The 26,818-nt window shown below is 49.0% G+C and overlaps 2 protein-coding genes and 1 pseudogene across 5 annotated transcripts in view; 2 read left to right on the top strand and 1 right to left on the bottom strand.

The window, feature by feature from the left end:
* Positions 1-4,818, top strand: part of LOC109377304 (trafficking kinesin-binding protein 1) — a 60,536-nt gene extending 55,718 nt beyond the window's left edge. For 2 of the 3 annotated variants that reach the window (XM_019633651.1, XM_019633640.1), the window contains exons 14-15: positions 782-851; positions 3,069-3,157. In XM_019633651.1, the coding sequence (XP_019489196.1) occupies positions 782-816 (35 nt within the window). In that variant the 3' untranslated portion in view covers positions 817-851; positions 3,069-3,157. Of the gene's footprint in view, positions 1-781; positions 852-3,068; positions 3,172-3,926; positions 4,018-4,666 lie in introns of those variants that run through there. The other variant, XM_019633620.1, reaches the window with a different exon arrangement.
* Positions 4,819-5,359: 541 nt separating this feature from the next.
* On the top strand, positions 5,360-8,930 carry LOC109377334 (trafficking kinesin-binding protein 1 pseudogene; annotated as a pseudogene).
* A 12,213-nt stretch (positions 8,931-21,143) lies between these two features.
* Positions 21,144-26,556, bottom strand: CCK (cholecystokinin). Of its 2 annotated transcripts, XM_019630744.1 has the most exons (4): positions 26,444-26,556; positions 26,306-26,330; positions 25,195-25,410; positions 21,144-21,545 (listed from the first exon to the last, which is right to left on the bottom strand). In XM_019630744.1, the coding sequence occupies exons 3-4, from the start codon at positions 25,406-25,408 to the stop codon at positions 21,412-21,414; spliced, it is 348 nt and encodes a 115-aa protein (XP_019486289.1). In that variant the 5' UTR covers positions 25,409-25,410; positions 26,306-26,330; positions 26,444-26,556; the 3' UTR covers positions 21,144-21,411. The 2 variants fall into 2 exon arrangements, with proteins under 2 accessions (XP_019486289.1, XP_019486281.1); XM_019630736.1 differs by lacking the exon at positions 26,306-26,330 and having other exon boundaries at positions 26,444-26,551.
* Positions 26,557-26,818: the final 262 nt, after the last annotated feature.

The following is a 26,818-nucleotide window of genomic DNA, read 5'->3' as shown; positions in this document are numbered from 1 at the left end:
GGTATGAAGGACCCTCCCAGAAGAGCACAGCAGTCAGAACCCTTCACCAAGCTCATCTGTTCCAGGCAGAAAGCACGTCAGGGTCGGATCAGAGAGCCAGTGAGCGGCGTGGCTGTCGCCCTTACAAAGCCCTCCGACGCCCACCTGCAGCTACCTGAAGGGTGTGTGCATGCACGTGCCATGTTTTCAGAACAAAAAATCTGCACGTTAACCACCTGTATTATAGTTCACCAACACAGAAGACCTCACATCATAAAGGATTCATTCAGTTTAAAGGTTATCTTTGATCGATTCAGATTTTGTATCCGTGTCAGAGGCTGGGGGAGGAGGAACAAATAAAAATAATAAAGGATTAGAGGTTTTATTGGGAAATGCAAGTTCCTTCCCAAATAAAACAAGTGACAAAAGCCCTTGTCAGTGTTACTACTCTAACCTGTTTACTCCCTCTTCCCAACACAATGAGGGCCGCCAGCCAGACTGAGAAAAAAGACAAGGATTCAAGTAGGAAGTCAGAGCATGGAGTCCGAGGAAACGGTGTCCTTGGAGGCCGCGAGTGAGCAGCATAAGGGGAACACACAGCATCTAAGGCAGGGCTGGGCATGTGGCGGGGACTGGGGACTTCAGCAGTGTGTCCTCACCCTGCAAGAAGAATGGGTTCTGTGCCTCTTTCTTCGAGAAACTGCCGTCTCCTGTATGCAGGGCTGTAGGAATCAGCCCGGAGCTGCTCTGTGGCAGCACAAGGAGCCTCAGGCGACTCACTGTCTCTGTATTGTGTCCCAAGGAAGGGAGGTGTTGCAGCAGCCGGGCAGGCGGTGACAAGAGGAGAGCTGGCGGGTCCAGGCATCCCAGTGGTATTTTGGAGGGGCCGAACCTCTGGCTTTGGCACTGTTGACACTGGTTGATTTTCCTTGGTCTTCTAAGGCTATCCATGGCTTCTGGGGAATGACTTGAATTTTAGCAGCCTTTTCCTGTCCCCAAAACCCATTTGCATCCGATGGGTTTTGCTTCTGCTGATGCAATTAATTGTGTCTCTAAAATGTCCATCTTACCCCCCGCTGTTAAAATCGAAGATCCAATATGTGATGGGGGGAGGAGGAAGTGAACGTGGTGACCTTATGATTTGACATTTGGGCCATGCGTTTTAATGGGGTACGCCTCTAATTTCAAATCCACCCTTGCTTTCGTTTGATCTAATTGTTCTCTCTTTCAAGTCTTTTTGTCTTAACGACCTCTATGTACCGCCTTTTTCTTTCCTCCTGCCTAACTAATCCCTCACGCGCTTTGGGATGCTTTTCTCAGGCGTTTTGTTGCTTTTGTTTCTAAACCTTATGGCAGTCAGAGAATCGTGATTGTTTGGTTGCCTTTTCTTCATAGCTTATTTAATTTTTGGTTTGCTTGCAGCAGTTCCCCAGTGATCAGAGTCCCTAAACCATTCCATTTATTGGTTGAGAAACAAAGATTCATAAAGGCTATTTTTACGTGTGTGCCCCCCCCCCCGCCCCCCTCCCCACCACACACACCCTTTGCTTGGAGTTCCCTGTGGTTGAGAGTTTGGTTTTGTGGCCGTGGTGCTGACAGCCGCTCCAGGGCCCACAGGAGCCTCCCTTGACGCAGATGGACAGGTCGGACCATGGTAATCGGGGCAAACCAGCCCCTTAGTCACCACCACGATTTTTGTGCTCTGGCTTCATCCTGCCTGCCTTCAATTTGCGTGTCTCCAACATTTTTTGTTCATTTGTTTCATCTGGCTTCTGGGGGGTTTTTTTGTTTGTTTTCTTTGGGTTTTGTTTGTTTGTTTGTTTGTTTGTTTTTTAAAGACATGATCACCCGTGTGTGGATCTGTAGGTTTGGGGGCACCAATCTTCTCCTTGTTTTGTCCTCCTTTTCCTTTTTGTCGAAACCAAGAGAACACTTGCCATAAAGAACTAGAAGATTCTCGTTCACAGCCTTTTGAATCTTCAGAGCGCTCATGGTCTCTGATACCCTAATCACTTTTCTCCCAGGAGGTCTCTGGGGGCTGAGCTGCTGCAGGGGTGGTGGGCAGAACGGGGTGTGTGTGTGGGGGGGTCCCAGTATTTCATTTTGCATGCTATTTGAAGCAGCATCTTTTTTTCCTCTTTTTTTCCTTTTTCCTTCCTTTTTTTTTTTTTTTGGTAATGTTTGAGTTATGAATGAGGATGACCTCTACAATCATGATATCTCCCGTAGACTCTTCCTTATTCCGTATCACTCGCCAGCCTTTGGATGCATGGTCCTAACGTTTGTGTGGTTTCCTTTGCTCCAAATCATAGCCTTCAGCTGCCTTAACAATAACTCTGTCGAGCTTTAAAAGGAAATGAATTGAGGACAACTTGTGGCTGTCTCATTTTCATTAGAAATCAAACATCCTAGACATGACAAGAAAGTGGCCCTGGGGGACTGGTACTGCTCTCCCCGCTGTGTGTCAGACAGCACCACAGAGACCCCTCGGGCTCAGGGACTCTTGCCACGTTGTTGCTGAGGCAGCTGAGGTCCCACCTCCCGCCCTGCCGACCACAGATAGGCAGTAGTGGAGCCAGCCTCCCCGAGCTCCTGTATTGTATACACAGTAAAGGGAGCCACATGAGCCTTGCCCCGTTTCCAGGTGGCAAGTGCCTCCCCCTGTCCCACAGCTGTCCCTTCCCTTTGGCAGAGTTTGGCACCTGTTTGCCAATTAAATATAAAGCAATGGAAAAAAAGAAGCCAATTCCGCCCTCTGAAGAGGGAAACCAAATTGACCCCCCTGGGCCCCTTAGCCCCTCAAACTGGATCCACTACTGGCCAAAGAACGCTGGTGGGGAAACCCTGTCTGGATTGGGTTGGAAGCTGGAATTCTGTGCTCTGCACGCCAGTGCTCAAACAGGTGGTTACTTCTGAGGAACCACCTGCGATCCAGAACATGTGCGTTTCACCTTCCTCACCCAGATCCAGTTCACAAGGTAGCTCATTGCTTCTTGCATCTGCTGAGGGCCATGCCTGATTTTTGTTTTCTCGTGGGTATGCTTGGATGCAAGAAATGTGTTTTGTCCCCCCCTTCCCCCCGACTTTAGCACACCACCCTGGGAAGTGCATGTCACAGACCAACTCCACCTTCACCTTCACCACCTGTCGCATCCTGCATCCTTCAGACGAGCTCACGCGGGTCACGCCAAGGTAAGGGACCCCAGCCCCAGGGGTGGGCAGGGGTTGGGTGAGGTGGGAGCACGCCTTGTGAGACTTACTGTCGAGAAACGCCCAAGCAGAGAGACTCATTCAACACCAGTTCTGGCCAGCTGAAGCGTCTCGTAAGCACGCGGAGACTCCTGTGCTGGGTCCCATCTTTCCTTCTGAATCAAAGCTCCTATTGATTCAGGTCCAGTGCAGGTAGAGAGACCTGGACCTTGAGCTGCCCTTTTAGTTGGCCTTGGGAGTTTCTCAGCCCCCTCCTTAACCAGCTGAAGCTGACATGCCCACAGGGCCTAAGGCCACGTCTGTTGGCTTTTTGCCCCAAACTTTGCCAGTAGAGCATGGAGTTTTTTCACAGAATGGAGATCCTGAGCCCTGTGGAGGCGCTTGTGCTCATAGACTAGACTGCAGGAACCGTGCACCACAGCCACTCTGTAATGACTGGAAGGATAAAATCCGGACACTGGATTATGTGTCCAGCGTGGGCCACGTCCCCCTGGTGCCTCTGAGAAGCGTTAGAGGTTGGCACCGTCTGGCGAGAGGATTTGTATGGCGTGGGGTGGTCTGCTTGGCTTGATTTCAGATCTTCCCCCAGCTTTCAGTGAAAGGAAAAAGGGTCTCCCCAACATAGCGGAGCCAGCCTCATTCTGCGTGGTACGCCGTGCCGGGGGATGCAAGGTAAAGCACAAAGGGAGGGAGCCACCGCCCAAGGAGCACCTTAAACTCTGAATAACTCTCCACAGGTCATGTGAGGAGGACGACGAAGCAGCCCCATGCCCCGTTGAGCTGAGAGGAGATGTAGGGCAGAGAGTGAGCCCACAGGCGAGGCAGGGGGTGAGCACACCGCCAGCAGCGCCTGCCCTGTCAGGGCCACGTGGAAGGAGCTGTGTGTGCACGTGTGGCCGCCACTAACCCTGGACTTAGGCGTGGGTGTGTCTCTGTGGTTGTGCCTGGCTAACTCGGCCTTGACGGTGGATGCCCCTAACCCATCTAAACGCCCCAGTCAAGACGAGCGCCAGCACTAATACAGGCCTAACCGCAGTTCTCACCAGAAGGGCATCTCCACATTTTAGCTTGTCTTCTCCATGTCCCTTCCTGTGGGTGTGGCACCCGGCTTCCCCATCCTGTGGCTTCATGTTAGGAAGAGATGGTGTTTAAAAACCATGAGACAGGGCTTTCCCTGGGGAGAAGCTGGCGCCCTGGTGCTGTCCTGACTGTAGCCGTAGAACTGAAAACTGCACACCTGTCTGCATCTATAGGGCCTTGTCAGGGCCAGGGAAGCCCAGGCCGTCAGTGGCAAGAACAGGCTTTTTGTTGCCGGAGTTTGAAAGAATGGCAGCTCAAAACAAAACCGAGATGCTTCCCAGGAATGGCCCTGCAAACGAGACGTTACATGCAGGACGTTTTGGAGCCTCCGTTGCTTAGGTCCACAGGTTGTAGCATCCCATTCGCACCATTTAAAGAGTCTGCCTTCTAACCTTAGGAATCTGCTGCAGTTGCTCATCTCACATTTCTCTGAGTGCTCCTGACCACCATCATCCCCACTCCTGAGCTGATGTGGGCCGGGCCTGCTCTGTGTGCCTCACCCCGTGCTGCCCGGCCAGCGGTGAGGTCACCTGCGTGTGCAGCGAAATGATGCCTAAGCTTGTCCTTGCTTGTGAGCTGGCCTCCTGCAGGAGGCACCTCTGCCCTGGTCATTCCAGGACCCTGCTCCAGAGCGTGTCCCCTTTGTCCCTTTTCCCTACATTGGTGCTATGCCCAGGGTAGCTGGCCCTCCCCACACCAGGCTGTGGAGAGAGGGCTCCGTCCCACAGCTGGACCCCCCAGCTGGACCCCCCAGCTGGCCTGCTCCGAGGGGCACCTGCAGCTGCAGCCACATGCTTGGGCAGACACCAGGGCAGGTCCCATAAGACTATGAGGAGGGACGTGCTGCTTTGCCCCTCCGCTGCTCGTGCAGCAACAGCACAGGGCTTCTGTGCCCCCGTGGCCTCACGCCGTCCTGTAGCAGCTGTCAGAGCGGGCTTACCTGTGCTTCAGGCAGACAGCAGTGCCTTTGCCCCGGCGGCCCTGTTACACTTTTCTATTAACCCCCTTCCCTGCTGGGTCCCCGCCTCTGGAACACAGTAAGTCCTCAGTCAGCATGATACAAGGAGAGAAAGGAATCTTCTCTTTCCTTTAGTAGCAGGCGTCACACTGGCCCTTTTTCCAGGTAGCTCCATTGATGTAATAATACCGCATGCTTTCTCTGACCCCATAATGCTACTTACCCATCAAGATGGGTTTGGGAAGGACTAAGTGAGCTCCGTGCAGAGGAAAGAGCACGGTCCTGGGAGCCAGAGGCCCGGCTCTGCCGCTGACTCCATTGCACCGTCAGCCTGAGTTTCCCCATCACCAGGGGCCTCCCTCTGGATGTCCCACCCACGTTGCCTGTTCCTGGATAAACTCTCATATCCCATAGTCCTGGGTGACTGCTTGCCTCAGGGAAGCAGGAAGTAGGAAGGAACGCTGGAATCTGAGTAAATGTGGTAGAGAAAGAAAACCTCTCTGCCAGAGGCCTTCTTCCTCTGTTTGGGGGTGTCACTCAGACATGGGTTTGAATCCAGGGTCTTCCACTGGATAACTGAGTGTGACATTGAGTCAGCCACATGACCTCTGAGCCTGTTTCCTCATTTGCAGAGGGGACAGTGATACACACCCTGTGGGGCTGAGAGAAGGGTGCAGCTTCCTTTTAACTTAAACCAGGCCCCGGTGGGTGAGAGAAGGGAGCCGGCACAGAAAGAGGCATCCGGGAGGCCTGGGTTGGGGGAGTCCTCTCATCATGTCGCAGGCCTGCCCTTTTCTTGGTGCTCATGGGCATCTTCTGATGCATAACCTCTTATTGTTCTCTCCCAGCCTTAACTCGGCCCCGACTCCCGCTTGTGGCAGCGCCAGCCACTTGAAGTCCACGCCGGTGGCCACGCCGTGTACTCCCCGGAGACTCAGCCTGGCCGAATCCTTCACTAACATCCGTGAGTCCACGACCACCATGAGCACGTCCCTGGGCCTGGTGTGGCTGCTGAAAGAGCGGGGCATTTCGGCGGCTGTGTATGACCCCCAGAGCTGGAACAGGGCCGGCCGGGGCTCTCTGCTGCACTCCTACACCCCCAGGATGGCTGTGATCCCCTCCACCCCGCCCAACTCGCCCATGCAGACGCCCACGTCTTCCCCACCCTCCTTCGAGTTCAAATGCACGAGCCCTCCCTACGACAACTTCCTGGCTTCCAAGCCGGCCAGCTCCATCCTGAGGGAGGTGAGGGAGAAGAAGAACGTCCGGAGCAGCGAGAGTCAGACAGATGTGTCTGTCTCCAACCTCAACCTCGTGGACAAAGTCAAGAGGTTTGGCGTGGCCAAAGTGGTGAACTCAGGGCGAGCCCGTGCCCCCACCTTGACTGAGGATCAGGGACCTCTCCTCTGTGGGCCTCCGGGCCCAGCACAGGCCCTCGTCCCTGGAGGCCTGGTACCCGAGGGCCTGCCCCTCGGATGCCCTGCTGTCCCCAGTGCCATCGGCGGGCTACAGCTCAACAGTGGCATCCGACGGAATCGCAGCTTCCCCACCATGGTGGGGTCCAGCATGCAGATGAAGGCCCCCGTGACTCTCCCCTCGGGCATCTTGATGGGTGCTAAGCTCCCCAAACAAACTAGCCTGCGGTGAGGGTAGGAGGGAGGCCTTCGGAGGCGTCCAATCGTGTCCTGCCTCCTTCTCTTCCCCCCTGCACTGCCCTCTCTCCCTCTTCCCTACTCGCCCATCCCCTCCTGAGCTAGACAAATCAACCTCGTGCCTAATGGGGGAAGAGTGGAGACTGTAAGATGTGTACATAGGACTTGAAGCCCTGTATCCGCCCCTCCCTTTCTTCCGACCCCACGGCGAGTGCCCCGGCACTGTCACTGCTCTCCTGAGGACTTCACCTGCACTAGCCTGGGGGCGGGACAGGCCGATGTCCTTTTCTCCTTCTATCCTTCGAGAAGCACTGAAACTCCCAATGGCGTTCTTATCCCATGGATAGGAAACCAGTGAATTCGTGGCCGGCTGCCAGTGCTGCACCTGGTGCGCTGTCATGCGGCACAGGGCACATTGCCTCTGCCACTCGGTGTCAGTGTCGCCGGGCGCCTCGCCCACCCTGTAAGAGTGTAAGGAGCCTCCACCCGCGGCCACGTGCCGCTGACGTAGCTCTCAGGCCCGGAGAGCTGTTCCTTCTGTGGTGGGCGGCTCGGCTTCTTGCAGACCTTCACTACTCTGCCTCAGGGGACGGCTGCTTCTTCTGAGGGGTGACTTTTTCTTCCCATGCCTTCAACCTAAAGTCTTCCTTCAGTGTTTCGCCATCAGCCATCGGGCCAGACGTCTGACCTGCCTGAGAGAGAATGTATTTGACACTCCCGCCGCACCGGTGGTTCAGCAGCCCCTGTGGGTTCTGTGTGATTTGTTTTGTTTTTCCATTTTCTTATGGGTAGGGAGGAACTGGTACTAGATGGGAAGTCACAGTGGATGTCCCCTCTGTGGTTCTAGGACACCCCGAAATGCACGTGGCAAACACACCAAGCCGCCAAGGAGACAGCAGCTTATTTCTGGGACCCAGTGTCACAAGCAAATTGAGTAAGACCAGACCCGAGACAGCTTGAAGAACAGGATTAAAAGGAAAGGGGAGGGGGAAAGGGGAAGGAAATATGCCAACACTAAAAGTAAAACGAACCATGACCAAACATAATAGCAAACTGGTTCACGGAGAAAACGAGGCCCTGGCCTCCTGCTGGGTCCAGTGCTTCCTCTGAACCCCAAGTCCAGTCCATGTGCTTTTTCACTTATGTGGTCTTTCGTGGCAGCCATTCGATGCTCACATATTTTGCCCCCTTGTTTCAGAACAGAGCAGTCACGGCAGGATATTTCCTTCTCCTCAAAGCCACGGTCTCCTTGTGCCCTTTTTTATCCCGAGGAAAAGGCAGAGGTGCTCGTGAGATGAACCAGGAATGAGCAGGGAGCCTGGCCCTGCTGCTGTCACCGACTCAGTTTTGAACTTTTATTTATTGTTTTTGCGTGCCGTATTTTAAACGAATGTCCTCTCTCCTCTCCAGCTCCCGTCACAGTGTGCCTGTGGCATTCCAGTCTAAGCAGGTCATTTATTTATTCTAATCTGAAGACGGCAGTGTCCATCACAGCGTTCCGTGGCCATGTGTTCCAGGCATTTATGGAAGGATAACATCATATGCAAATGATATTGCCATTATCGCATCACCCCTTGGCAAAAGATGTGTCCTTCAGTTGAATGACTGTAACCTTATGTCCACTGAAGATACTTTGAGAAAGTCCCCAGGAGCAAGCTGCAGTCCCACGCCATATTCTCTGAACACGAGGATGCTGGTTAATTATGTTTTTTAGCCCTCCTTGTGGTTTGTACGTGTGCACACACTGCAAGGAACTTATGTCATTTTTATTTAAATGTATTTTTAAAGCGATAGGTAGAAAAACAAAGGAATATGAAAACCATGGACTGAATGGACCACTTTATGTATTCAGAGAGGAGCCACCCATCATCACCAAGGAAATACCACTGTAAAAATCAGCAATCCAGAGGTTGCAGTATTTAGTATAGTAAATAAATGATCAACCTTGGGCAACCACTATCAAAAAGTGTGTTATAATGCATCAAAAAAACAACAATGAAATTTTATTTGCTAATGCATATCAATAAAATAAGTTCAAATGATGGAAACCACATTGGTATTCTGATTTGTATTTTGTTTTTATCTTGTTCATTGAGGAGAGGCTCTCTTTATGTAAGACTTGAAGGTATTCAGCTCTGTGGGGAAATGAAATGAAAGCCATATGGTACTTTACATTGCTGTTATAGCCCCCCTTTCTTTTAACGTAGTAATATACTTTAGACAACTTTCCAATCAGAACCTCAAGCTCTTCCCTACTTTTCAGGGCTGCATACTAGTCCACCAGGTGCATGTACCCAGTGTGAATCTATGCATACCCCTATGGACCGGTACCCTAGAGATCAGATTGTGTTAATTCTAATCTTTTGCTATCACAGCACTGTAATGAAAAAACCTCCAGGTACCACTGGGCTCACTGAAGTTTGAGAACCGCTGTGCTAGACCAGGCAGAGTTGCATTGGGGGTCCTGCCGTGGGAGGCATGAGCCCCCCTCCCCAGCTGCTCCCTGTCTCAGGGGCTCAGAAGGCCAGACAGCTGCAGCCCACCTTGCTTGGAAGGCAGAGAGAGAGAGAGAGTGGGTGGGTTTATCTGCCCAGATAGGGTGGGGGAAGGCTTTAAGGCAAGGTGACCCTGGATCTGGGCTTCAAGGATGGACAGGATTTGCCAAGTGGGGAAGGCTTTCCAAGCAGAGGGAAAAGGTGTGGAGGAGGGATGTGAAAGGGGTCTTAGAATGCATTCTTCTAAGCTTTTCCTTGTAGTAGAATGGTTAAGTGATAAATATAGAAGGGACAATAGAGTTAAAAAACCCGCCATTTTGCAACTATAAAACTAACTCATTTAGACAACAGTGGATGCCAAAACCATTGGGTAAAAATTTGATAGGCAGCAGGATATTTGCACACATTATATCTTCCCACAGAACATGATTTATTTTCAAAGTGTGGCAATTGCAGGGAGGGGAAGATACCTTTGCTGTGGAGAAGCCTGTCGTGCCCCACTTTAAACAAATCATCAAATTTAACATTACCCAAATGAGACAAACCGATACAGGTGCCTCCTGATGTGTGATGTACTGAGAAGGACTTATCACTTCTCTGCTGTTCGGCCAAAAAATGCAAAACCTGAACCAGGAGGTTGACAAATTGACAAACCCAAACTGAGGGACATTTCATAAACAAGGTACCTGTTCCCTTTAAAAATGCCAATGTCATGAAACAAAGACCAAGGACGGGTTCAGGAATAAAGGCGGGTAAAGAGACAAGACAATTAACACCATCCATGATCCTGAATAGGAAAAGACGCTATTAGAGACCATTTGGGGGGCAATCAGAGAAATGCGAATACTGAACATGTATTTTAAAATATTGTAGCAATATTAAATTTCCTGAATTCAATCATTGTACTGTGGCTGTGTAAAAGCATGTCCTATTTCCTAGGTGACACTAGCTAAAGGATGATGATAAAGGGCCTAAACATCTATGTGCAAGTAACCTTCAGATATTTCTGGAAAAAGGAAATAAGAATTTTTTTTAAAGGGAAGATGTGAGAGAGGGAACTCTCTAAAGGAGGGAAGTACCCTAAAACTATGTTTTGTAAATTGAAAAAAATAAATGCATTCTTCTGTCTCGTGGCTGTGGAGGGGGTGCTCCAGGTGGTCTGGTCTCTGCTCTTTGCTGAATCATATATATCCCAGCCTTGCTAGAGACCAGAGGGCACCATGGCCCAAGGGGAAGTTGTCAAAGAAGCAGTTCATAGGAAACTAAGATGTCAAATTCTTGGTTTCTAATTATGAGGAAAGAAACAGCTGAGTATATGTTTTGGTATCAGACCTAGACTTTGGGTGGTGAGCACACATTTGAGTACACAGACATCAAATTATATCGTACACCTGAAATTTATAGAGCGTTATTAACCGGTGTTACCTCAATAAAGGTAATTGGAAAAAAATTAATTTACCCTTTAAAACAAAGATTTGGAATGAAACCTACTGAACCAGGTTTTGTTTTTACTGCTTACTTCCCCCACAACCACCATCCCGCCCCCAAGGCCCACACAGGTTCTCCAAGCTGGCACGTGAGTAGAGAGTTGAAGAGGGTTCTGATCCACAACTTCACCTTCCCTGTCCCTGGGTCAAGGGCAAGGTTTTGGGAGAAGCCCCAGATGAGTCTGGTGATCCAAGGATAGTTGAGCTAGCTTTGCAGGGGGACTAGAGAAAGCGGAGAGATTCCAGAACCCCAAGCCAGCTCCTCACCCCCAACACGGGACCGTGACCACATGGGGCAGGAAGAGTAGACATGGTGGCAAGTTTCTGGCCTCAGACAGATGTGGAACTCACTTCCAAACACCGCCTGGGAGCAGAGACATGTATGCCCTGGGGACCTTTCTAACCGGACAAAGAAAGCGGACACATGCCTCCCCCACAGCTCGACCAAGTGCGGGAGCCCAGAACTTATTATAGATGCCACCTGGGGAGAAGTTGGTGGCGGTAGAAAGTTATGCCGAATTACCTGAATTGATTGGGAGCTCAGAACAGGGATTAAGTCAAGATTTAGAAAAACAAAATAAAATTAATGTGTTGCCCATTTGGGCTCATGGCTGGAAAGCATCCTATCCTGGAAGGATTTATTTTCTGTAGCCAGTAGGGGGCGCTTGGAGACTGCAGAAAACCTGAAGAAATCTGTCCTGATGATCCAATCCTAAAACCTGTTTTAGGTTTTAGGGTTTGCTTTTCCCTGGAAAGCAATTCAGGGCAGACTCTGAGGGAAGAAGTCATTACACATGGTCTCAGTTCACCAGGTGAACTTGACAAAGGCATTCCTGGCCAAGGGGGCTGCCTAGCACAGGCTTGGGTATAAATGAAGAAATTCAGCATAAAATGGAGAAGAAACCCCCTCGCCTATTCCTCCTGCCACACCCAGGAGACAGAGGTAGACAAACCATAGTTTACAAAACATAATCTATAACAGGGTGTTTCAATCCATCCCCTTTTGAATGCTTCTTTATTTTAAAAATAATTTTTTTCTCTGCTTTTTCCAGAAACATTTGGAAGTGAGTTGCAGGTATCATGCCACCTTACCTTTCATTCTTTGGCCCATATCTCCCAAGGTCTACACAGCCACAGCGCAATGATGGAGTCCAGGGTTGGAGGAAGTGTCTGCTCAGCGGTACCCGACCATTCACCACGCTGAATGCCCGAGGCTCTGGGTGACCCTGCTCTGGTGTCCCAAAGAACTTAAGACCAGAGAGGGAACACAGGGCTTTAGCTTAGACCAGCAGCACATGGGAGTAGACGTGAGGGACCCAGGGAAAGGAGGCAGGACGGGAACCTGGTGCCGACCATGAGCAGGACAGGGAAGAATTCAGCAGGGGTTTCTAGGGCCAGGCAGCTGCAGAACCCGGGGTAGCAGAGGAGAATCTCAAGTGACAGGCCAAAGTTTAGGGACATCTTTTTCAGAAGAGAAAAAACAGGTGTGTTGTTCTAAACTCCCAAGTAGATATACCCTTAGTCCTGCCTGGGGCCTCTCTTAGTCCCCTGTAAAACTAAGGCCTCGTGTCACAGGGGCAGCGTCCAGGCCTCAACTCTCCTGGTTGCCTGACTTCCAGCCAGCGGTGGCCGCTGTCACCCTTGAGTTCCTTGCCTGTGACTGGAGAAGCAATTGTATTGTGTGCTCAGCTGTTCTGAGTGGCAGACCCAAGGCTTGCAAAACGGTGGAATTGACTCACCAAAGAAATGAGTTGCCTGGCTCAGGGACCTAGTAGGTGAGCACCTTCCCCACCCCCACCTCCCATTGGCTGATAGCCAGGCCCTGAGGCTGGCCTGTCAAGGCCAGAGTCCTGACCAGCCTAAGTACACAGGGTCCAGTAGCAGGCACCTAGCCAGGTAATCAACAGCTAGCCAAGACCCTGGGACTTTGTAGATATGTAGAGCGGCACTTCTCAACTTTCAGAGGTGAAGGATTGGTTTTTTTGTTCTAAATCAATCCCTCATGGGCCAGTATTTTTATAAAATACAATAACAATGAATTGGAGAAAAAAATAAAAAATAAATGCAACATCCAAAACCAATTTTTAAATTACTAGATTCAACAGACATGAAGTTACATTTCAAAAATAAAAGATCAAACAACCATAGAGAGAGCCGGCCAAGTGGCGCAATGGTTAAGAACTCGCTTGGGATGCCAGAGGGCCCCGGTTCGGGTCCCACATATGAGGGCCAGTGACACTGCCCTCTACAGCTAAGATGCTGAACAACAGCTCAACCTGGAGCTGGGCTGCTGTGAGTCGCTGGCTACAGTCCCTGTGGCGGTGGGTTGCCATGGGTACCGTATGTAGCCAGCAGCCAGCATGAGCGGCCAGCAGCCGCAGTGAGCAGCCATCCAAAAGCCAGCGACTGATCTGCCTCGCCCGGGAAGAGCGCAATGATGGTGCCAACGGGCCAGTGAAGCAACATCCTCCACAACTAGATTGAAGAACAAAACGACAGCAACTTGTCTGTTCTCCTTCCCCAATTCCCCAGCGCTGTTCCCATCCCCCCAATTCCCCAATAAAAATCTTTTTAAAAAAAACCACAAAAAAAACAAAAAAAACCATAGAGAATAAGAAAATAATTATGAAAACACTGCATGTTATTCGTTGAAAGGGTGCATAGAATACTTAATATAGAGACTCACAATTACACTCACCTTTGTCACTCTGTAGTCATAGCGAAACAGAAAGTTATGAGTGTAGAGGTTTTCCATATTAAACACTCACTTTGAATGGACACTGTGTATCAATGTTAAAGTTCACTCTAATTCAGCCACAGTTAGGGCCTCTGGCATTTTGGTCTGACTCTGCAGTGAGCCTCCTGTCCCCTGCCCCCTGGCCTCTGGTGTCACCTGCCCCCTGGCCTCTGGTGTCACCTCCTACAAGGAGACCTCCTTAACTCTGTTTTGGTTTGTGAGTCCTCATTATGCAAGAAGAGAAACAGAAGGTGACGGTGAGGAGAGAATGATTTGCTATTTACAAACTTCTATATATCATTCTTCAGGATCAAAACACATGAGTACATGCACTCAATGGAACTTAACATTTTTTACTTATTTGGAATTGTTTTTCCTTTCCATTTTCCTCCACTCAAATCTGGAAAGCACATGGTGCTCACTAATTAGAGGTAACCATAGTTACCAAGTTTCTTCAAATATATCTAAGCATTCTTTTTTCTAGGTCTTACTTCTACCGAAAGCATTTCACTTGTCAGTTATCTTGGTCTCTCCCGTTTTATTGGTGATTTTCCAAACCCTGGAATCTTTTGGCAGCCATATTCAAGTTCCAAAATTGAAATCATAACAGAAAGCACCCATTCTTAGAAAACAGCCTCATACCCTGAATTACCTGGTTTTAAAGTTTCAGCTGACTGGGTGGGGGAACCAGCACGTTGCTGGGAGGGAGGAGAGGGTGGGGGAAATGGGCCTGAGAGCTGCAGATTTCATTGAGTACAGCTGTTTCTCTATGGAGGGCAGCTGGCACCTAGAGGAGCGGTTTTCTAAAAGCTGTCCACTTGAGGGCGCTGTTGTCTTCCGTAAGGGGTGAACTGACTGCCATTTCACGTTAGGTAAGTTACTAAGAAGAACTTAATTGACACCTGGGTTCTAATTTGCGCAATGGTGATTAGAGACTGCACCCTAGGCAGCTGCTGGCTGGCCTGTCCCTTAATTCAGCCAGGTCCGCTGCTCTGTTCTATTCCAGCCTCTGCATATCACCTGTCATAGTTCTGGGCGCATTGTCCAGGAAGCCCTCACTTGACATCCTCCATAGATTCTTGGGAACTGCGACTTTAAGAGAAATAATGTATCATAAAACTAATTTTACCATAGGCTAATTGATATAAACAAGAGGTAAGTTCCCACAGCACATGGCTGGTCACAAAAACATCACCAAACTTCTAAATAAACACCCAAAAGACTTCTAATAGTAAACATTGGAATAAATGTGAGCTATCCATACATTGAAGAAAGATGGATAAAAGCAAGTAAGATCATTATTTTCCAACCCACTGATTCTAGTTTAGGGTTGTAGATGGCCAGAGCCTCTCCTGGCAGCTCAGGGCACAAAGCAGGAATACACCCTGGACAGGGCGCCCTTCCATCACAGGGCCACTCACAGCCCCACACTCACAGACTGGGACAATGGAGACACACCAGTTCACCACCCAACGTGCACATCTTTGGGATGTGGGGGAAACGGAGCACCCAGAGAAAACCCATGTAGACATAGGGAGAACATGCAAACTCCACAGACAGTGGCCCCACCGGGCATCAATTTGTTTTCATCAGGGTCATAACAAATGGCATTGAGCAAAAAGACATCGTTTGAGGACCTGCTATACTATGATTTCCTGAACCTCCCACTTGGCTGGGTCTCTACCTGCCACATCCACATAGTGCCTGGCACACACAGGTGCACTGCTGTGCATGGTACTGAGCCAGTGAAGGGCCCATCCACAGAAATTGATGCAAGAAAGCAGCTGAATCTTTTCCAGAATGGAACTTAGAGAAAGATGAAACACACTGAGGTTATTCTGGATGTGGGCCACAGGTATTTGCCCAGGTAAAGCCTGTCCTGTTGCTGATTCTGCCTGTTTCTGTGAGCCCAGACCAGCATGTGAGCCACGGGAAGGAAAAGGTAGAAAAGAGATGCTAATTCTGGAGTTTGATTAGATGTAACATTCCACTGGTCAGTAACTTGGGTTCTCTCTTGAGATTTTCCAAACCAGAGGCCTCTTGGGAGTCATAGTAAAAGTTTCAAAATTAAGATAATGAAATAAGCTACCCATTCTTAGAGAATAGCCTAGTGACATGAATGACTGGGTTTTTACATTTCAGCACATCTTATTATCTTGTTTCATCAAGATCCTAGAGTTCGAGCAGAAGCTGCCAGGCCTGGCAGGCTGAGAGAAGGCAGGGGCAGGCCCTGGGGCCTGTGGGTGGTGCCTTTTGTAAACTTCACACAGAAAGCTGGAAACTGGAAGTGGGGCCTGGGGCACAGATGCACCAGCAGATGCCCTTTAGTTCTGGCTCTAGGAGTAAAAAGGGAAAACTCCTAATGGCCAGAGAGCAGAAACATCCCCTGGTTTGTATGCTTTCTTTCTCTGTTCTCTCATGGCAAACCCGCAACTGCAGTGGTGGCAGTCAGTAGTAACACTGGCAGGAGCCAAACTCTGAGGAATGAATCTTGCTCTTTGATTGGAGGAGCTGTGATCCCAAAATGGTGGGGCCAATACCCATTGTTGTTGTTTTTCTTTCTGTTCTCCTGCCACTTGGACCTGAACACGGGTTTAAACATGGACGTATGTGGCAGAACAGGGTAACCAGACTCCCAAATTTCTGAGTGGAGGATGAAAAAGGGGATCCCCAGGGAACTGAGAGGTACTGGGGAGGTTACAAAGAGAGAGGAGCTTAGAAAAGTGATTCCATGCAGTTGTTTATGAACTTCAGGGCTCACCCGAATTGTGCATGTCTGGATCAGGTCCTAATTAGCAGACCAAAGACCTTGAGATCTGAAGTAATGCACATACCACCACCCGGTTTTCCCACTGGTCAATAGGTGGTGCACACCTCCAATGGAACCAGAAAACTGAACTGTCAGCCCACAGAAGGTGGGTTGGAACTTACAGACTGAACCTAGCCAGGTTGATCACCTGCTGAAACAAAAATATCAACATTTTTAATCAGATTTAAACAAGGCCCAAAGTCTCATAATCTAATATTCCAATTGTCCTGGATACAATCCACAATTACCAAGCATACAAAGAACCATGAAAATTTTAATGTTCCTTAGAAAGACAGTCAACAGATACCAATGATAAGATTTCACAGATGTTGGAATTATTAAAGACTTGAAAGCAACTATTATAAATGTGCTCAACTGAGCAATTGCAAAAACCCTTGAAACAAATGTTCAAATAGAAAATCTTAGCAAATAAATAGAAGATATAAATGAAAATTTTAGAACAGAGGAACACAAAAACCATGCTAAGAAAATCACCAGATGGACTCGTTAGCAGAATGGAAGTGGCAGAGAGTCAGTGAACTAGGAGATGGATAAATAGAAATCATCCACTGTAAACCACACAGAGAAAAAAATGAACAAAGCCTCTAGGACACGGGGAACAACAACAAAAGATCTAACATTTGTGTCATCAGAACCCCAGAAGAAGGAAAGAAAGAGTGTGATGCTGAAAAAGAGATTTGAAGAAATAATGATTGAAAATTTCCCAAGTTTGGTGAAAGCTATAAACTTAGAGATTCCAGAAGCTGAACAGATACCAAACAGGATGAACTCAAAGAGTCCACAGCCAAATACATTATAATCAAACTACTGAAAGCTAAAGACAAAGAAAAGCTCTTGAAAGCAGTCAGAGAAAAATGACTCATTATCTATAGGGGAACAATGATTTGAATGACTACAATGATTTGAATGACTACAGATTTCTCATCAGAAACCATGCAGGTCATGGGAAGTGGCACAGTATTTTTAAAGTACAAAAAAAAAAAAGTCAACCTAGAATTTTAAATCCAGTGAAAATATCCTTTAGGAATGAAGGTAAAATAAAGACATTCTCAGATGAAGGGAAAACTAAGAGAATTCATAGCAACAGGCCTGCTGGAAAAGAACTGATAACGTTCTTCACACAGAAGGGTAACGCCCTGGTTCCACCCCAGCAGCTGAACTAGTAGCCCGTCCGCATCATCCCTACCCTGCTGAGCGTAAAGTCACCACCAGGTGTAAATAACGGCGCTCACGTGACTCAAGCTATTATTTTCCATTTATGAGGTTACATGATGAGACTTCAGATATACACAGTGACCTTCAGAGGCCAATGATGTTTCTGAAACTTGTGAGCCAAATAAAGGACTTCCATAACCAGGGGAGGAAGTAGAGCCACCTGCCTGGGGCACCTGGTGTCTTTGGTGATAACTGCTTATTAGAAAAGCTCCAGTGGTATCCAGACCCTACAGAGTGCAGCTGAGAGCCAGTGAGAACAAAATGGCAACTGTGATGCTCAAACTCACCCAGAAGACATCAGAACACTATAGACACTGGGCCTGAACCTGGGGGTGGGCACAGCAGCTAGAATACTGTTATCTCCACCAGCCAAAGTGGCATATTCAGGGAGCGTCACGGCCCTAGTGAGAAGGCGTCAAGGTGGGCAAAATGGTGGACACTATGTGTGACATAGTGTCAGTGAGTCCGTGAGGTGACAAGCCTCAGTGAGTCCGAAAATCATCCAGGGAGAATTGGGGGTGTTTCCTGGGTGAAGGTGACTGAAGAACTAGTTCTGTAGCTTTTCTTATGACTCTGTCTCTCTGTAGGCTGGCACAGCCTGGACAGCATGCCCTGCAGTTGTTATAAGGATGACCTACCAATAGTACCGGAAGTTTAGAAAAAAGGAAGAAAAATACCTGTGATCCTATGACCCTAACATGACTCTCTTCATTTTCACATTATCCCATTAAAAGGTACACAAACTTAGTGTAGTCACAGTATGTTTTCACTTTACATGGATCATAGCCATTTTCCATGTTCCTACACTATACTTACACTCATTAAATAACTGCTTAAGAGTCTAACAACTGGATGTCCGTTTATCTCTTTAACAGCCCCCTCACTGTGGAACACTTAGATTGTTTTCACTTCTTTGATATTCTGAGCAAATGCAACAGAAACCATCAACACTCTTTTTTCCCCATCTTTCCTTCCTCTACTCTCTCTGGATTTTAATTGCAAAGTAATAGAGCTAAACATTTATGTGGGGGTTGGGGTGAGGTATATTTTAAAGTATACTGTCACCCTCCATGGATGTTACGCATGCTGTCAGCCTTTGTGTGTGTGTGTGTGTGTGTGTGTGTGTGTGTGTGTGTGTGTGGTCTGTTTTCCAGTTTCTCACCCTTATGCCTATCTTGGAGAGCACGGCCATGTGACTGAGCCTGCCTTTCCTCTCTGGGTTTTAAAATAAATGTTCCAACGAAACTCCTTCTAAAACCAATCTGTAACCTGAGTAGCAGAGATCCAGAGATATTTTTCCCTTACTAATTGATTAATTAATGAACAAATATTTCCTGAGTATCGACTATGTGCCAAACGCTGTGGTAGGTGTTGGGAACATAGCAATAAACAAAACAGACAAAAATCTCTGCCTTAACAGAGCTGACATCCTCATGGGTGAGACAAAACCAATAAATCAATAGATAAATAATGCAATTCCAAATGAGGATAAACCTGAGAAGAAAAGTAAAGCAAGAAAAAGAATAGAGAACAATGGAGGAGCGGTTTAAGAGAAGTTTGTCAGGACAGGCTCCGAGCAGGTAATGTCGGAGCTAAATGAGCTGAGAGGTCCAGTCATGCTTTTCAGGGGAAGAGTGAGCCAGGCAGAGGGAACAGCAGGTGCAAAGCCCTGAGGGAGGAGTGGCTTTAGCATTTTCCAGGAACAGCAAGGAAAGCTCTGAGGCTGGAGTGTAATGAGGAGTGAGCGGGTGGCAGTAAGAGACGAGGTCAGAGAGTTGGGAGTAATGACGAGGCTGTCTGCGGGGAGGTCTGTCCAGTGACAGCACCGGGTGTGATGGGGAACCTGGTGCAGGCATTCCCTCATCAGGGGCCCCCTGATCCTGGTTCTCTGGATCAACTCAGAGCAGGAGGCAGCGTCCAACAGAACAGTTTCATAAATCGTTTCAGAACCCAGAGCCCAGGAGAAATTAGTGAGGTAACAATTTTTTCTCTTTTGGCTTGGCTTCTGATTTATTTCTCTTTGGGACTAGCAATAATTTGAAGATGCTGGGAAAAAAGCGATCAGGGTCCCCAGAAATCTAGCTAAGTGGTCAAGAGTCTTTCCTTTGGCTTTTCAACCCTGAGACAAGTAAAAAGGATGGTGGTTTTGTGTTGTTGTTTGTTAAAAGAATGAACACGGAATAGCTTTCTCCCATCCTCCCTTTCCTTTTACCTGTGATTGCCTGAACCTGAGAAAAAAGATGCCATTTGTGTTCCTAGGTTGGGGTGCATTGTGTAAAGATTTCCCCACTTTACAGGACGGATGTGTCATGGTCAGGTTTGGGTAAAGCTAATCTTGGGAAAGTGTATCTGTCTACTCTCTGGCCATGTTGAGATGAATAGTCACAGGTCAGGGCGGGCCAGGCCTCTTAAGCCAAAGGTCCAGCAGTATCAGCAAATACAGGCACCACCAGACAAGTTCTTTATGTCTCAGCCTGGCAAGGAGTTAATTCCAGAGAGGGCTGCAGGTTCCATCACTCATTTATTGTGTAGTCTTGGGCAAGTTCGTTACCTATAAAATGGGAGTGGGGGTAGGGTAAGGGTGTGTGTTGGGCTAGAACTTTTCAACTTGTAAATTCCAGTGGATCAATGAAAAGGAACCTGTAGAGCAGCCTTAATTAGCAGAGCCGAGGGTGCAAACAGCCAGAACACCTGCAGGACATAGCCTAGGGTGGGGGTCCTGCAAGCTGGAGGGATGCAGGAGCGACATCTGACAAAGGCCAGGGGATGGAGAGGAGTACATGGAGTGGGAGAGAGGGGTGGGGGAGAGCAGGAAGAGGAGGAGGAGGAGGAGGGAGGAAAGGGGGATCTTGGCTTGCCTATTGTGTGAGTCCTCCCTCACTGCCACCCCCTCTTCCCCCGTTTAAAGCGGAGCTTGAGGACCAGCTGGCTCTTCTGCGAGACCGGCTCAGCTTAGCTGCAGAAGCCCACTGTGTTTCCTGAGGATGAAGAGCTAGGCTACGTGTCCTGGTTCCTGGGCCCCTGTGTCAGCAAGGGGCATTGAGATAAGAGCGGGACACGGCAGCGAGAAGGGGACCGGCCTGAAATCAGTGGTGGCACTGAAAGCGTTTGGAAAAGGTCTTCAGGCTTCCCCCCACTCTTGCCCAGTAAGCTCCAGAAAGTCCCCTCAAAGCCACCACCAATGGCCACATACGCTAATGTGGCTCCGTCCCAAGCTGCCTCTCTGGGCTTCACCCAGGCAAATGGGTGCTGACTCCAAGCAAGGCAGGTTCTCTTTTTGCAATGGCACCCAGCTAGGGCCCAGAGCCCAGGATGGCCAGAACTGAGCTGTGGAGCTGACGCAGAAGGCCCTTCTCCTGGCCACCTTGCCTGCAGCAGGAAGTCAGTTCCACAACCAATCCTCATTTCTCAAGCCCTGTCTGGGACCATCTACAGCAGGGATTCCCTCCTTGAACCTTCTGAGGACTGAATGGAGCCCTTTGCCCTCAAGAGACACGGGATGAGGACACAGAATGAAATCACTTTAATAGCATAGCAACACTTCAGGATCAGGAGTCACGGGTGAGGGAAACATTTTGTCTTCCATTTTGTGCAATTCTGCTGAGGTGCACTAGAAAAATCTTACAGATTTTTCACATTGAGAACTTAATAAATAGACACTTAAAATGTCAGACTTCAGAGACAATGAGTTATGAGCGTGATTGTTTTGTTATTCGGCCTCCTCTGAGTCAGGAGGGTGCTTCCGGTGGCGCTGACGGGGCTGCGGCCCTAAGAGGGGTACTCATATTCCTCTGCGCTGCGCCGGCCGAAGTCCATCCAGCCCATATAGTCCCGGTCGCTTATCCTGTGACTGGGGTCCAGGCTCTGCAGGTTCTTAACCATGGACAGTCGGCCAGAAGGAGCTACAAGGGGCAGGGAGGAAGGAAACAGGGCTGTTATATTGGGAGCATCACTAGTTCAATTTGCAAAGAAGAACAATGGGAAAAGCCAGACAATGTGGAACGTGTACCTTCTTAAAGGTATCAAGGAGCTTTCAGGAGAGTGAGATTGCTGAACCAAAGCCTACAAGAGGAGAAGGACCCACGTCCGTGTAGCTCAAGAGAGGGCAATATTCTACTAGTCATGGGTGTGGTTCGAGATCTGTAAGGACTTGTGGGCTCTTTGACTCCAGCCTTTCACAGCTGGGACCTGCCTGGGTTTTCCTCCTTCTAGGCGTGATTCTCCTTATGTAGCTTGCCCTCAGAAGAAGCCAACCAAGGATTTCTCTAGTATTTACCCATGTCTAAAGTTTATCCCTGAGCATACCTGACTCTGGTTAAGGTAATGCGATGACAAAATTTTGATGTTGGAATGGTTCAGAACATGGAATCAAGTCTGATTGCTAGGTACATACTGTTCAAAAATTATGACTTTGAAATCTACCTTCTTTTTCAAAAATGATATTGAGAAAAAGGCATACTGTCAGATCCATCCAAAGGAGGGTGGGCAGAGAGGTAATAAAGAGGTCATTTAATTCAGCCATTTGGCCCCAAATGCAATAACTGGACTTGAAATGGGCCTTTTGGGATGGAGTGAAGTCCTTAGGAACAGGATGATTCTCGTGTATAATTCACAGTGACCAGGCAGGGACGTGAAGAGGTGGGGGGTTTGGAGGCATCCTAGCCCACCCATCACAGTCAGTGTCCTCCTGGGTAGAAAATCAGTAGAATGTCTTTTCTTGTGCAAAATAAGGGGCAAGAATTTCCCTCAGGGACCTCAATGAGCAAAGCCTAGGTAGTTTCGAGAGTAGAGGGGTGGAGGACCACTCCGTGGTTCCTATTGTGTTGGGAGCCGCTGTGTCCCCACTGTTCGTGATGCTGGCGTGAGGCTGCCCTTGCCAACTCTTGACCACGGGCTGTCCAGAGTCAGACTATGGCTTATTTATTGATAAATGACACTGCAGAAGCAGTTACTCTCTTAGATAATCAAATACAGCCAGCTAAATTAAAAACCAGAAAGAACAATATAGAATGACATCCCCCTTTAGTTACAGCCTTGGAACTAAGAGTCGACCGAGCACATTCCAGCCCTTTTGCAGATATACCCAGCCTGTGCAAAAGAAAAACAGCCCCTGAGGTTTAGTCGTTCAACCCCTTTCAGGTGAAATATTAGTCCACATTCAGCAAAACCTGCAGACTCCGTTATCTGTACACAGTCACATGGAAATATGACCCATCCTCCTACCGCTGATGTTGAATTCCCACTCCCAGGGTGGGGTGCAACCCACAGTTCCAGCTAATGGCAGCACAGTGGTAGCTTTGATGCAAGCAAGCAGCCTGGTTACTCACTTCTAAAAGCCCAGCTTCCACACTGACAAAATGAGGATGACAGGACTTACTGTGCAGGGCTGTTGTGAGAAGAAAGAGAGACAATATAGGTAGATGAAGCACTGGGTTATTGCTGGGCGTGGGGGCAAGTGTACAATAGATCTCCCCGCCCTCCATTGGAATTGCTTCTCCTCAGGCCATTGCAAACTCTGCAGACAATTCCTAATGACAAAGCCTTGAGCACTGCCCAAAAAGTGCATTATCTCATTTAGAAACTCTAAGCATAATATACACTGTAGCTGAGTAAACATCTGATACGATCTCAAAGTATGTCAGGTATTCAAAGAAACTGTATAGTATTTATGAGCATGGTTTTTATCTCCAGTTCACATTTGTCAAATAGAAGAGTATGACTGTTTTCTAGCTGGCACTGAGCCTAGCTGTACGCTGCCGAACCCCCAAGGGGCTGCTCTTTCCACCGGGGTTTGTTTGGCACCACATGATGGAGGCGAAGGGAAAGGGGCTGAGAAGAGTCACTAGTCACCTTCCGGTTAAGATTTGTGGGATAAGGCCACCGTCAAGTGTCAGTTCTGGGGAAATAGTTTGATGACTGACTTCCTTCCCCAAACTATTTCTCATGCATCTTTCCTGAAGGTGGGGCAGGGGTTCCAGACTATGGCTGAATGAAAAGCCTAGGATATTTCAGGCTGGCCTGGCTAAAATTCAACTCACACCCAAGGATAGGTATTTAAAGGACTTTCAGCCAATTAATAGGAACCCCCAAACTTTCCAGACTTTCTCTGTCATCTGATTAGTATGTCCACCTTTTTCAAATGAATTAGCAGGAAAGCAAAACAGAAGGTGGAAGTTGGGACCATTTCCCAGAGAGAGGAAGAAATGTAACAAATCATCTTCTGTTCTTTCCTTCTGAAATCCCTGCTCAAAAAGGGCCTGCTCTCACCTTCCCATGAAGCCATCGGAGATTCTGGAGAGGCAAGCCCTCCATGTTCTCCCCATCTAGTCAAGGCAGGAGTCAAGGTTACAATCCAGGCACAGGCACACCAGTAGGGTAAGTGAGCTTCATGGGAAAGGGGCCCATCTCCCATCGCTCCCAGCAGCATACGCTGTGGCTTTATTGTCCGGCTGTGTTGGGGAAGTTTAGCATACGGCCCAACAGAACAGTGAGTTCACCATCAGTGTCACTGGATAAAGTTGATAAAAAAAAAACAAAAACAACAACAAAAAAGAACGCCCCAGTCCCAGTCATGACTCCTAAGGATCCTAGAGATGGATGACTCTCCCTCTGAAACATACCCAGAGCTGGACAGCGCAGAGTAAAACTCTAGCCTTGTCCCCTCTTTACAGATGAGACAGTGAGGCCCAGGAAAGAGACAGGGTTGTCTGTAGGCCACTCAAGCTAGTGAGCTACTGGATCACCTTATCGGAGAAAGACTTTGATGCTGAGAAAATTGGCTTGTTCAGCTCCTGTTGCAATTGGGAACATCTCACCAACAGCAAAATCAATCAATCTGTCTGTCTGACACTCTCTCTCTCTCTCTCTCTCTCTCTCTCTCTCTCTCTCTCACACACACACACACACACACACACACACACACACGCGCGCGCGCGCGCGCACACACGTCTCTTGTTAGGTAATTATGTTAGGTCACTGCCAAGAACTCAAAACCACTACTTGTTTCTTTCTTCCTATTACTTACTTTGGTGAAAACCAACACGTTGCCACTTCTTTTTAAACTGCTGTTGTCAGATCTCAAGCATTCTCAACATTGATCACTTCCTGCTAGAGGGTTGCCAAGTGTCAGGATCTGGGTAGCTCCTGGTTCCTCTGCATTTATAGTAGAGGGTATTTAAAGGATCTGTGAAACCTTTTTGGGTCAGTAATTTTTCAGGGATTACCTTTTAATGTCTTCATAATATGGTGTTGAACTTCAATAGCATCACTGTGCGGAACATTGGTTTAAAGAACGCTTTTGGAAAAGGTTTCCCTTACTAGCAAAGGGAAACTCGCTCTCAGTTCGCTACAAAGGATGTCCAGGAAACTGCACTGTCCTGCGCAGTATTACTCGAGAAAAGAAAGTGAAAAACCTTTCAGCTTGAAGTGTCGCCTGTGTTTTCCTCCCGGGGGTTTACCCACCTCCATCAGCCAGACGCTAGAGAGGAAGGTCAAGATTGGGAGCCCCGCGCAGGGGCAGCAAAATGAGGGACGGGGAGGCGGCGTCGGTACCTTTCCGAGCATGCTGGATGTATCTGGTCAGCAGCGCGCCTAGGTACGCTCGGGGCTCGCTGTTCACACTCTGCGTTTCTCTCAGCTGCCTCCGGGGCGCCTCCTCCTCCTGCTGCGCCCCAGGACTCTCGAGGTGCGCGGGAGGCACCGGCTGCGCCAGGGCGCCGGCCGCCAGCACCGCCATCAGCACGCACAGGCACACGCCGCTGTTCATGGCTGCGGAGAGCAAAGGGGAGTGGCTGTGAACCCATAGGTGGGCCATCCGCAGGTTCTCGCGTAGGGTCCGGGTAGCCGGCGCCAGCGTACGGAGAAGGGGGCTCAGTTAAAATCTACAGCGCCCCAGGCCCGCCAGGCAAGTGCTAGCACCTGGGCTTGCCAAGTGCAGATGGGAGGGAGCCCAGTGGGCACAGCGCGCCCGCGCGCGTCCGGGCGCACCCCGCTTGTCTTTTGGGCACCACACCCAGTGGCTGGGGGGCGGACAGAGACCCTGTCTTCTACCCTGCTTAGCAAAAAGAACATGTTCTGGTTTTCTTTAGTTTGAGGAAATATTTGTAGAGCATCTCTTTTCTGCTAACTGGCAGAGCAAGAGATTAAAGAGATTCCCTGCGAAAGGGACGACTCTGGGGGGGAAATGAGACCCTTGAAGAAAAGTAGCACCTTCCCAGGTAGCTAAGAAGCTTTCCATAAGGAACTAAGTGGTGGAAAACAGAGAAGGACAGTTAGAAATGTGGGAACAAGAAATAAAAACCAGATTTATTAAGTTTCTTCGAGATGTGCACAGAAATGGGCAATAAATCACTATGCAAGGCACAGGCAGGGTTTTAAAACATCAGAAACACGGGCTCGGTTCTCGGTGGTTGACGAAGCTCCGCTGCATTTTAGATCCGCGAGCAGATCAAACACCTATCCCCCAAAGAATTGTTCTGCGATATTTAGAAAATGAACTTAAACCTTAAAGCCTCTTGGTAGTTTATTTGAAAAGACTGTATGTAGAGTAACGACACCTCTGTGGAACGTTTAGCAAATCCCACGGTGTGCGCTAATCCCCGCAAACAGACGTCCCAGCGTTGCGTGCATGAAAACAAAGCCGCTCCACCCACCCAGCGCTCACCGGTATTTCTGACTTCAGGAGATGTCTTTCGAGCCGTCGGAAAGAAGACACAGAACAATAAAATGGGAAGGGCGCAAAACGGAAGACAGCATTCTTCAAGGACGCCCGGATTCCCCGCGAGGGAGCGAGGGAACTTACCTTCGGAGTAGGGCGCCGCTGGCTTCGCAGTTCTACCAGCGCAGCGGAGGAGTCCAGCCAAGTTCAGGGGGGCGAGCAGACGGCTGCCTCTTAAATAGCCCCGCCCGGCGCTGCCGGCCAGTCACCGATTTGCCCAGCGCTGACGCAGACCCGCAGCAACACGTGCTCAGAGGGCGGCCGCTGGGGCGACAATCGATTGAAGTGGTTCCTGGGAGGTGGGGGCCGTGGCTCAGCGCAGTTGGATTAGCCTCTCCCAGGCGGGTGTCGGGTGTTCGGCCCCCTCTCTGACCCAGGTGCTCCCTCTCCCTTGCCCATTCCAGCGCAGAGCTCTCCAGGGTGGGAAACCTAGGAATCCCTGGGATAGGGGACCCTAGG

Source organism: Hipposideros armiger, unplaced genomic scaffold (assembly GCF_001890085.2).
Source record: "Hipposideros armiger isolate ML-2016 unplaced genomic scaffold, ASM189008v1 scaffold_18, whole genome shotgun sequence".
Classification (NCBI taxonomy): Eukaryota; Metazoa; Chordata; class Mammalia; order Chiroptera; family Hipposideridae; genus Hipposideros; species Hipposideros armiger.
This window is presented reverse-complemented; position numbering and strand designations above follow the sequence as displayed.